The 13086-nt window shown below is 37.9% G+C and overlaps 1 protein-coding gene across 1 annotated transcript in view; it reads left to right on the plus strand.

Annotated features, from left to right (window-relative positions):
* LOC149279408 (follistatin-related protein 5-like) overlaps positions 1 to 13086 on the plus strand; it is a 283960-nt gene that overhangs the window by 88021 nt on the left and 182853 nt on the right. The window contains exon 3 of the mRNA XM_089501225.1: positions 1363 to 1491. Coding sequence (XP_089357351.1) covers positions 1363 to 1491 — 129 coding nt within the window. The remainder of the gene's footprint in view (positions 1 to 1362; positions 1492 to 13086) is intronic.

Below are 13086 nucleotides of genomic sequence, written 5' to 3' on the forward strand. Positions count from 1 at the left end.
GCACTCTTACACCATAGTTCTACTATACTGTTCTGACATTTTATGTCTTTTTTGAAAGCTCCTTATAGCTTTAGCATATTTCCCACCTGAAAGTTCCCAAGAGAGTTGTGGTTCCAACTCCCTGAATTCACTCTTCACTATAAAAGACGATCCCTGGCAAATTTATCTTCAATAAGTTTTGTGCTGCCCATAAGGCATTGTCCAGTAAGAAGACCTTGAAGATGTTTTATTGATCTTAAATATACCTTATATGGGGCCATCCAAGCTCTCCTTACAGCAGACACTCACTGGGTTGGCTCTTCATAATGTAAAGAAAAATCAAAAACTGTCAGAAATGTCAGGACTACATTGCGTAATAAGAGATGTGTGGAAGGTGTGCACCATGATACGTTTCTGCAGTATAAATGAAAAAGTCAAGTATACAGGATAGAGTCCCTTTAAGCATATTAGCAAGTATTGTAAACATATGTTCTAACTTATTTGAATTTCATCCTCCTTTACTTGAACCAAATGTTTGCATAGTTATTGTAAGCCTACGAAGCCTTGCTTTGAATATCATGACTTTTTTGTGATATCACTAAATATCAATAGAACATCAAAAATTATTGATGCCATGAATAAATGTAAACTACAAGCCTTGACAAATGTCATCAAAAGACAGCATTTGCCGTCTTCAAAACTTTCATTTGATTTCATGTTTTTTTGCAACCATATTCTTAGCACATGAATAAATACAGAGATCCTTGAGTGAGGCAATTTCATGGGTCATAGCACCAATAAAATGATATAGACCAAGTAAAATATTCTAAAGAGGAACATTGCAGAAAATAACTCGTAGAAATGTCAGGTAGCTAGAAATATTAAACATACAATGCACTTTAACCATAATACTTTATTTTATAGTGATGAAATTAAATAAACATTCTTAATTTATGTCTTCTATAGAATTTAGAGGTTCTTGAAATTAAGTGTAATAAGATGAAAAAAGATTTTCATCCTCAAATCTCTGGTTGGCCAGTGGATGTTAGGGCCACATCCTTGTACATACTGACACTCTAGCATCAGAACGGGTTCTGCAGATGGATGGATATCCACAGCCCTACACTGTGAGAGTTTATAATTGTAATCCGTGAATCCAGCCGGTGGCTGCACTGATGTGATCTGGAGGCAGCTGGCCTAAAAGTGCCTGGGCTGCTTAGTAGTCACCAGTCAATTTTAAACATTCATCAACAAGTTGGCTAAACATCACTGTTCAATGTTTTATAATATAGAGTAAAAATAAGTTTTTCTGCAAGCCTTGCATGTTTTTCAGATTATAATAAATCTGTTTTTCTTTCCTTATCTTGTTTTTGTTTTTCTCAGATGAACATGTCCAATTTTGAGTCAGCTATTTGGGGTTTGATGTTCTTTCTCCTGGTGGTTGAAGGAAGACCATCTAAAGAAGAATATGGCCTTAAACTGTTTCCACCTCTTATAAGGCTACGACACAAGGTAATGAATATACATGCTTGTTTGATCTATCTATCTATCTATCTATCTATCTATCTATCTATCTATCTATCTATCTATCTATAATACATTAGAAGTAGTTAAGGTTTACCTAGAAGACTGGAGCATTGTTTGACCACCTGTGACACTAACACTCATACTTCTGGAGCCTGAGGCAGAACCTGGGCTTTCCTCCTTTGATGCACAGTGCACCATCCAAATATGAATTTTCATATTCTGCCAGCTTGCTGCTACCCAGGGCCGCCATCAGTAGTTTTGGGCCTCTTACAAAAAATATGGTCTGGACCCCCCTACCCAGATGACCCCCCCACTCAGTACCACCAGCCATACTCTTTTTTTGTTGTTGTTGGCAAATATGGCTCAGACAAGCTGTTTGGGTGCAAATATGGAGCAAACAAGCTGCTTAGGAGCACAGACATTATAGAGGCATTGTGGGAGACTAGCGATGCCTATACCAGTGAGGGCTAGGGTGACCGCATTTTATTTCTGCCTCTCAGGGACACAGTATGGAACTGTTGACATTACTCCCTGCTCCCTCCACTCCACCCCCTGCCTTATATCTGCCCTATGTTGCTCACTTACCTTCTCCAGCCATTTTCTGGTCTCCTCTTAGCAGAAGTATAGAGCATGCTAACAGGAAAGGTGGAACAAGGGAGTAAGAAGAGGGGAGGGGGGGTCAGTATGTGAGAAAGTGCCCTGATGCAGAGAAAAAAAATGACAAGAGAAAGGAGAGGGGTGTAATGTACTCAGTGCTTGCAATACAAGCTGCCCTAAATTAGAATATGACACTTGCTTGTCTGTGAAGGTAAATTCTTCCAGGCACTGAAATCATACATTTTTATTTGTATATTAATTAAGGTCCCTGTAATTAATGTGAGGAATACTTACTTTACTTAGGAGGTGATGGATATGTAAAACAGCCTTCCAGCATAAGGAGTTTTTGCTGGATTTGCTAATACTTAATAAGCAACACCTATTACATTTATTGGACCCATTTTGAACCTTTTTCTGAGAATGCTGCCAAAAACGCTAACCACAGCTTGTTCAAACCTGCCTGATCCATCTTGGCAACCATCAGAGAAAAAATAGCGGCTTTTGTATTGCAGCGTAAAATACTGGCGGGGGGCCACCTTATAGCTAACACAAAGTGCCATTGGAACACTGGAGTGATAGTTGCTGATAAACATACCTGGGAACTTCTTCACTCCGGCTACCCGGAGCCTTCCGTTGCGGGACACGGCCAGGACTGCCCACTGACGTCGGTAGGTGGTCCCGCTGATGTTGGGGGCGTTCTTGCTGATGTCAGTGGTAAACACCCCCATTTAAAGAGCAAATGGGCGAAGAGGGGGTTGTGTCAAGATTTGGGTGTTGACACAGAGATTCGGTTCCCAGGTATGCTGATAAAAAGGCTCTGTTTGTTGTAGTCAGCTATAATTGTCATTTACAACATGAACAACTTCTACACTGTATTTTGGATCCATTTGATCTAATTTAGCGGCCATAATTTGGTTTCTAAGTGACCCCAAACTTTTCAATGGCAATAAAATCCTTGCAAAAGCCGGTTTCTTCTTGCTAATGTCAAGACAGACAGTGTTTCCTGATATTAACATCACAATGCTGATTGCTGCTAGTTGCTCCGGATAATGTGTTTACTGATCTAGTCACTAACAATCTAATGCATGTTTACATCTCTATCTAGACTACATAAAAATACCAAAATTTAATACGTTTCACAAAAGCACTACTGGTCCCTAAATATTATAATGTTTAGTATATTATTATTATTATTATCATTAATCGTGCTTTTCTTTAAAATCTTTCATTCTGAGCATTAATGAGAAAGCTGAAGCAGACACTTGTCTCTAAAAATAATCCATACAATGCAATTCATAATCCCCAAACTGCAACTTCTGACCTCTGTATAAATCAAATTTTGGTAATGCAGTTTTATTGCTGCTGATGATACAAAATGTGGATTATGTGTTAAATGTTGTGAATGTTACCCATGGCCACAGATACATATCATGAGTACCATGGTATATATATATATATATATATCTTGCAAAATATCAGGCTTTTACAGTTATTGGATTCAATGTAATTAAATAACCATCCCCAGATTTATTGTAATTGAAAGAAATATGATTAAAAAAAGAGAAAACAGTGATTATTCCCAATATGTATTCTGGGCCAATACACCTCTGTTTTTACTACTTTTTTATTCCATTGCAAACTATGAAATAATGGCTATTCAATTACTTGCGATAGACTTATCTGGCATTAAATCCAGCCGTAATGTTTTCTAAAAATAGAAAATGTAGGTATTGTCAGAGGTGACTGATGCATATAGTCAAATACAGTCAATTTCAGCTCAACAGAAGACACCAATTTCTCTGTTTTTAGATGAAGAGTTTCCATAACATCTCCTAAATTAATTTATAAAAAGTTTTTAAATCCATCATTGTTTCAGGCTAAATGCATGAACAGGGCCAGCCCTGCCATGGAGTAGAGTGGGGCAATTGCCCCAGGTGGCACTTTTGAAGAGGCGTCACTTTGCCGCCCCAAGCGCCTTTTTTTTGAAGTGGAGGAGAGAGAGGGGTGCCGAGTGGTTTTCGCTTATCAAGTTTTCAGTACCCGCTCGGCGCCCCTCTCTCTCCTCTAGCTCTGTCTCGGTGCCTGCTGAAGCGGCGCGCATCGTGGCAGAGCAGGGAGACTCTCGCCGCAGGACTGCTGGAAGGTAAGTGAAGTACAAAGGGGGGGGATAGGGTAGATAATAGGAGGGAGAGGGTAGATAATAGGGAGGGAGAGGGTAGATAATGAGAAGGGAGAGGGTAGATAATGAGAAGGGAGGGAGAGGAAGGGTAGATAATGAGCAGTGGCGTTGGCAGGGGGGCGGCATTTAAAACTTTGCCCCAGGCGTCACTATGTCTTGGGCTGGCCCTGTGCATTGTCGTTAATTATATTTTACAATTACAATCACATTTAGGAATGGTTTGATTACATGTGTAAATCATTATTGCGCTTGTCCATCAGATTAAAGCTTTGTTGTTTATGTTACCACCTGGTGACTTAACTTCTTCTGTTGATATTATGAGGGAGGAACGAGGTGTTGTGATGAGGCTAGGATATAGCCATGCACTGGCGCAGAGCTAGCTTTAGCTAGATTCTGAGGGGCCAGAAGTGGAGGGATCTGACTAATGCTGTTTCACATCCAGAGGTTGAAGACAACAACTCAAAGCCCTGTAGATGCAGCCTAAGACTTTGAGCAAAAACCAGTTCCCAGCTATTCCCAGAATAATTCATGCTAATATTGACTGTTGGATAACCAGAATGAGGAATCTGCACACTCCAAAGGAACCCAGGTGCTTAATTTAAGGGCCAGCTCCCCAGTAAATCCAGAAGGAAAATAAATGCTCCAGGCACTCAAGAGTTCCAGCGTCAGGCAGATTTATTGAGACAAAAAAAACCAACGTTTTGACCTCACAATGAGGTATTTTTCAAGTTGACTGTTGGGGCTAATTGAGATTTGTACAAAAAAAAAGCCAACTTTAAATGAAAAATATAGACACTATCCATTTTGGAGCACAAATGATGCTTCACAAATGTGTGTTTATCATGTGACCAAATACTTTATAACAATTGGTCAGTGCACATAAGCGGGAGGATACATGTTTAATCAAGGTGAAAATGGTATGGAGAGATTTACCCAACATCCCAGTCAGTCATGCAAACAGATTTAAGGAAAGATACCATGCACACTCCAAATGAAAGTTAAATAATATTAATATTTACTTATCATGCCAATGTTTTGGTCATACTAAAATTTTACAGGACTTTTTTAACAGGCTATATAGTGTTAGGATAATCTATGGTTTACAGTTGGTGTTAAGCCCTTGAAATCTTTATGACTTCCTTTATTGTCGTAAAATGTGTGCATAAAAAAACATAGAATCCCATGAAGGTTTCAAGGGGTTAAGACCCACTGTAATGTATAGGTTACATTGCTTATACACTATATGACCAAACGTTTATGGACATTATTAATGAACAAGAATAGGAGAATAGGAGCTCTGGAGAAGGAGATAGAGAAATGGATACACAGAAGCAGTTGTTGGAGAAGGTACCTTCTCCAACAACTGCTTCTGTGTATCCATTTCTGAGCCAAAAAAATAGTGACTTCCGAACAAAATCTGGAGCTTTCCCTCCCCTCATATTCGGACACACGTATGAATAGACAAAATTAAAATTTGTACAACTCCAAATGCACATGTCTAATAATTAGTGTAATGTTAATTAAATGGGTCCAATGATGTCCAATCAATTAATACAGTGGAGTCTATAGTATAGAAATAAAATGTTATGTGTTTAGTTTTGAGACACAGTGGATTAGCTGTTTGTACAAAAACAATCTCCCTTCTCTCAAGATCTCTGGATTTTTAATCAGAGCTGAAAACCATGAAAGCACAATGCAGACATTTTAAGACACAAATGACATATCAGTTTTCTTTGGGTCTGTTAAATGAGCCCTATAAAGAAAATAGAAGTGAAGGGAAATATGTGTGTTAATGGATCGTAAATAAGTATGTCGCAATATTCTTGGAGCTTTAACATAGAAATAATGCTGAAATTCAATATGTCTTCTTCTAGTTCTTATGATTTAAGCAGTGGCCCGGTTTAAGCCAACCAAGCCCAGGTCTAGTGGACAGGTCCAAAGGGGCAGCCTCTCGGGCAAGATCATTGTCAAGCTCATTGTCCCGAACGATGGGCCGGTTACAATGGAGGTCTCCCCAACCAACCTATTCACGCTATAAAGGCCGTCCCGGCTCAGGACAGCCTCCATAGGCTTTCTTTAAAGATCCTGTGCACCTTAAATATATGATACGCCTTAAAGATACATTTCCTAAAAGTACACAGATCCTTTTAGTGTGCCAGAAATCCAACTACAGAGGCAGGGATAACTGGGGGCGCTGCCCTAGGTCGGTCCCAAAGGCAAATATACCACTGGGTTTAGGACTGAGAAATACTGTTTTTTTATTATAGATTTAATTTGCATAGTACAGTATACCAGTATCTTTAAAACAGATGTTGATGCATAGAAGAAATTCAATAAACACATCAATCTATGCTGCTAATAGACTGGCCATTCTCAGCCAATGGGGACAAATTCAAGATGCAGTTTGTAATTTGTGCTGCTACACACTTGCAAGCAAATCACTTTTAAACATTTGCAGAATTTTTACATACGTAGTTTAAAGCATTTTCGTGTTATGTACTGTACCCAAGCCCAATATAATTAGTTTCTAATTAGACCTAACTCAGCTAGTAAAGTCAGGCAAGCGAGAGAAATGCCCTCAGATACGTAAGAATAGAATAGGCCGGAGGGTAATATTGTCCCATACAGGGAAAACTGATCTGTGGAAATAGCGACCAGTGTCAGGCAGCTGCTGCTTAGGCAAATAAAATCATGGGGTGCATCAAAAGGGGCATAGATGCCCACGACAAGGAAATAATTCTACCACTGTACAAGTCACTAGTCACACATGGAATACTGTGTACAGTACTGGGCCCCAGTGTACAAGAAAGATATAGTGGAGCTGGAGAGGGTTCAAAGACGGGCAACCAGAGTAATAAGGGGAATGGGAGGACTACAGTACCCAGAAAGATTATCAGAATTAGGGTTATTTAGTTTGGAAAAAAGACGGCTTAGGGGGGATTTAATAACTATGTATATATATATATAAGGGGGCAGTACAGAGATCACTCCCAGGACCTATTTATACCCAGGACTGTATCTATAACAAGGGGACATCCTCTACGGCTGGAGGAAAGAAGGTTTCTACACCAGCACAGACGGGGGTTCTTTACAGTAAAAGCAGTGAGATTATGGAACTCTCTGACAGAGGAAGTGGTAATAGTAAACTCAATAAAAGAGTTCAAAAGGAGCCTGGACGTGTTTCTTGAAAAGAAAGCAATAATATTACAAGTTATGGATATTAGATTAATAGGGACAGAACGTTGATCCAGGGATTTATTCTGATTGCCATATTTGGAGTCGGGAAGGAATTTTCCCCCTGGTATGGGGCAATTGGCATCTGCTTCATAAGGGTTTTTTTGCCTTCCTCTGGATCAACACAGTAGGGACACAATATGTATATAGGTTGAACTTGATGGACTTTGGTCTTTTTTCAACCTTATGAACTACGTTACTATGTTATGAACTATGTTAGGGAAAAATATGCAACATGCCACATTTGTAATGGCCAAGATCAACAGAGAGTATTGGGGTTACTGCTACTGCTGCTCTTTGTGAAAGCTTCTTGTTTGCATCATTCCCAAAATAATTTACAAACATGAACAAAATGTTAAATTGAAGTATTGACATGTATATACATGAATGTTTTAGTTTAAAAGCATACTCAATCTGTATTGGATAAAAAAGAAAGATGGATTTCAGTCCTATAGAAGGACATTTGGATAGTATGCAAAAAATTTTTTTAAAAATGCCTTGGTATTTCCACCAGAACAATAACTAGTCCATCTTCTATAATCTTGCTCAATCAGGACAAATTCAATTTAAATGCAGATTCTGAAATCAAATACATACCCGAGTCTTGTTGATTGTCATTTTTGTCCTTGCATTTTTTGAATGCTTGAGGTAGCTTATAGATGCCATAAATGTCTTGCTGTGAATTACATAGCCTGAGGGAGCTTATGTCTCAAGGTTGTTACGTGATCATAAAATTACTTCATTTTAATTTTGCTACAAATAGGGTAATATCTTGCAATTTAATTTTCTATAATGACAATATAAAATAAGTCTGCATTTTCTAATCTGCAAGTCTGGCCTTCTTTGATTTTATGGAATGTCATATATCCAAGTGTTGCATGGTTATTTGGTCATTTCAAACAAGCATTTGAATAATTCTGCAATAATTTAATCAGATCATTGTACAGTAAAATTGATCCAAATCCCAAACGAATTCAATTTAGTGCTTAACTGTTTTTATCTAGTTAACATTAAAATAAGATAAACTGGTGTGTTGTATAAAAATAACTTATCAGCAACAAATAAAGTAAAATCATGTATAAAAATGATTAAAATGTTCTGTTTTTAAACAGTGAATAAACAAAGCAAGCTACTCAGTATCAATTTAACACTATAATATTGCCTATGAAAATTTAATTGTAGTTTCCCACACTGCTGAATTGGATCTGTGCACTAGAGCCCTGCGCGGGACGGCTTTTTTAATCCCGCTCCCACAGATTTTTTGCCCATTCCCGCCCGCTCCCGCAATGTGGGTGTTCCACGCAGTCCGGTAAGGCTGCCTTCTCGCTGCTCCCTCACAGTGTCTCTTCTCTTGCTCCGCCCAGGAACAAGGCGGAGTCACGGGAAGTGACGTCACATCAAGTGACTCCGTTTTGTTCCTGGGCTGAGCAAGATAGGAGACACTGTAAGGGAGCAGCGAGAAGGCAGCCTTGTGGGACTGCACGGGATTACCGGGACCCACAGGTACAGTGCCTGACCGCCCACTCCCGCCCGCAGCACCAGCAAAACCGCCCGCAAGTTTGCAGTCCTCTACCTGCGAGACCCGCCTCCCAATGCTGTCCTCTACTCTGCACTTTGTAACCACCAATCAGTTATGTACAACCCCTGAAACAATTATTTCCATATCTCTTAAAGTACAGTATAACTAGAGCACTTGTGCCAAGAATTACAACTATAGTTTGTAATTAATCAGTGATGTTTTACATGTAGATCTGTAAGTGTATGCAATGTTATGTACCATTCAACATTTTGTATCTACACCATAGATCACCAAATTGGTGATGTCCAGGCGGCGGGCTAGCCCGGCAGTAGGGGGACAATTGCATAAGTGTGCAACTGTATTAGCATGCGTGTATAAGTGTTGATTAGTGTAAGTATGTGTGTTAGGAAAAAACTGCAGTAATTTTTCGTAAGGGCGAGTGTGTGTTAGTGTGAGTATGTAAGATTGTGTTTGTGTCTGGCAATATGTGGCAGTAAACATGTTAGTTACTGAAGGAGGAAAGGGGCCAATTGGTTTTTGGTGAGCAATGTTGGAATTGCTCACTCCTTTGCGTGTAGGTGGTATGATCCCCACCAAGGATATACTGGTAGTAGATGGTTTTTTCAGATAAAATATATAAAAGAGTTTCATGTAAAACAGGTCCAGGAGCAAGAGTAACTTATTTAAAAAACAAAACAAAACTATTTATTCAAGCTGGTAATAAAACCGTGGCCTAAAAACGGTTAAACAGTAGACATTTACATATTTACAAAAATACAAAATAATGAAAAAATTGACAAATAATTACATTTGATAGACATTACAAGCAATATGGAGCTAGCCTCTATAAGTAAAATGCTGTTTGGCAGCTTGTATAGGTTTTAGATATTTATATATGTCCTCTTATTGGTTAAGTAATTTTGATTGACTGTAAAAAAAAAAATATTTCTTGTGGTTTTTTTGAGAAGCTTGAAAATAACATACATGAGACTGGCAAGTTTTAATTCATACACACAAGCATGGCCACTCTCAGTATATGACTACTGTCGTTTTATAATGATTAACCATCTCTTGGGGCCAGTAGATTATTCTCTGAATTACAGATGCTGTCCTCAAATTTGTCTTAGTACCATTTGTATTAGCAAAATAATACACTGGGTGATTTGTACAGATGGGGCAGCAGAGGAAAATCTGAAGTTGCCAAGCTGCATACAGGCATTGGCTATCCAGAACAGCTGAGCCCAGACGTTTATCTAGAATTAAAATTGAAATGGAAAGGGTTTGGTCTGCCAAACTAATCTTCAGATTTCAGTTGCTAATTCAATGAAAATTGCTGCCTGATAGCCCTGTATAATTCTATCCTCGAGTTGAGGATAGGACCGAACTGGGATTTAAAAGTGGCCTGGACTTTAAGACTAGTAGCCCATAAATCACATCTAGTGGATCAGCCTTTATTTAGAAGAGTAGCATGCAGCATATGTATCCAGTAGCTGAGCACACGATACATTACATTACATCACCAATCTGAGCTGCTTTAATGGTGGGTAGATGGGGTGCCCGATAGAAATATATATGTTTACTTTTAGCACAATGCGTACCAAATCTTCTTCTTCTTTAATGTGAAGAAATAGGAACTCTTTAGATGATATCTGGCCCATCAGTGTCTAAAGTCTCTTTCTGCTTGAAGAATAACGCTCATAAGGAAAAATATATAGATATATTTTTCCGCACATGAGAGTTTGTGATTCATTTTTGAAATCTGAGGACTGTAACAATGTTTATCGGGCACTAAGCTCTTAAAAGGATAGCATAAAGCTAATATACCAATTTGGAATTGTATTTGAATACATAATCAGCACACGTGTTAAGCTAATGGTTCTTAATTTATAATGTTACATTGTTCTTCTGTGAGTTTTTAGTAGGTTGGGATTTAAAAAATGCTACATTATTGTTTGCTTTTTGGCACATTTAGTATATACCCTCTTGCTGCAGCTAAAACATTTGTACCTTAAATAAAAATAATATCAGAAAAGAAGGTAACAAAATTTATGTTACATTTTAAATGTATATACTAGCTATGTACTTTTATATGTTTTGTTGTTAGTTTTTCTAGAATCTTTTGAACTTTATCCAACAGTGAAGTAAATGGTTCATTAGACGAGATATTCTGCGAGGGTATGTATTAATAGAACATTTTTGACATAGAGAAATCTACGAGCTACAAGTACTGTGATATGAAGAGAACGGAAATAATTGCCTATTTATTTCCTACTAAACATACTATCGTTTAAAATATAAAGGTATGAGAGTGAAACATAAATCACTTATTGCAAATGTCATTCATGGGGTGATCCGTAGCAGCTAATAGGAAATCATGTCGCCGTGATATAAAGGAAATTGTGTTCGTTGAAAAACCATCAGGTTTACAAATGTGCTAATTGTGATAGCTAACCAATAGATAGAATTTGGGCTCAGAAAGTTGTGCAGCTAATTGTGAAGCATGGTAGAATATATGGTCAGACCTGGTATTGGTCGTGCAAGTGCTACTGATTTTAAGAAAACCGGCAAAAACAAGGAAAATAAATATCATAGAAACAAAATGTCAAAGGCTTGCACTAGGCTGTTCTATTATGGTAAATAAAGAGCTTAGTTGTACCTAAGTACCATTTGTTATGATGTCCAACATGTCACTATACCTCATAACAGGGCACTAGCCATGAATTAAGAAACACATAGCAAACTAAACCACAAATGTACCAATGGGAAACCATGAAATCATAAGCCTTTCTTCTTTAGTTAAAGATAAGACTAGAAAAATAGAGCAGGCTGGTTAAGTCAAAGACAATGCAAACACAGACAGGTCTGTTCAATAAAGTGTGAGGACATGCAAGTCAGCAAAAAAATCGAGTTTATAGCAGCAAAGTTGCACAAATTTCAAATTCAGTAAATGCAACTTGTATAAATCATGAAAGGTAAGAAAAAGAGGGAAAGGCAAGTTCAAATACATTGAAAGAATAAGGCAGCTTTTTCAAATCCCACCTATACAATTAGGATACAAAAATAGGTCTGATTATCAGTCCCATCTTCCCCCACCCCATGCGCTTTGGCGGGGGGATATACTTTCTCAGTCCCTCTCCTGCTCAGAAGGATGAGGTGTTAAAATAGCAAAATGAATCTATAGAAGGCACAAACCCTGAGCTGTACCTTCACATATACACAAACACATCTCCTGCAAAGCAAATAGGGGACAGGGAAATGGGCAAATGCCTATGGGGGATACTGTAGAATCACTCCATTCATTTGCAAACAGGATCACACGGAAGTTTAAACGGACTCTTCAGCTATAGTATTACAGAGCATATGGTGGTTGAAATATCCCTGTAAGAATACATTATAAAAGTCAGCAGCAGAAGCTTACTAGTGTTGGCCCTTCATAATGCATGATGAGGTCAAGCATGTGAAACTCAACTCTCCTGTCAACTCTGCCTTTAGTGAATTCATCACTCAAATGATTAAATGTGTCAAAATCTATTGAGGCTACAGATCACTAAAACATTGTAATATTTGTAGTAATCTTTTTAACAACCCTTTTACAAAGTAATTTTAAAATGTTAATTTGGACTATTCATTTTTACCTTTTCTTAATGATATCAACAACAACTTAATTCATATGCAACACTATTTTTATAATCTTCACTATAGCCACAAAGCAAAATCTATGATAAATTCAAATGCATCATACAAGCTAAATCACCTATCCACTAATATTATATTCATCTTCAGTAAATTTTCTACTTTCTGTAAAAACTATAAATTAATTGAAAATTGTAGATTTTTGGTAGTTTAGCAGCTCTGACCTTGACCTGAATTGCAGGAGTGGAATACTATGCAAAAACAGCAGGATAAAATGTGAAAAAAGTAGGTTCAAAATGGATCTGTGCAGAAGGAGTGATAAATTAATTAGAATGATAGGGTTAAAATGTGAAATAAGAGACTTTAAAGGTGGATCTGAGTTAAAATAATGAGGCACCTGGAAAGAAGGAGACATGGA

Source organism: Sceloporus occidentalis, unplaced genomic scaffold, assembly GCF_023333645.1.
Source record: "Sceloporus occidentalis isolate IW3139 unplaced genomic scaffold, rSceOcc1.0.p SCAF_167, whole genome shotgun sequence".
Classification (NCBI taxonomy): Eukaryota; Metazoa; Chordata; class Lepidosauria; order Squamata; family Phrynosomatidae; genus Sceloporus; species Sceloporus occidentalis.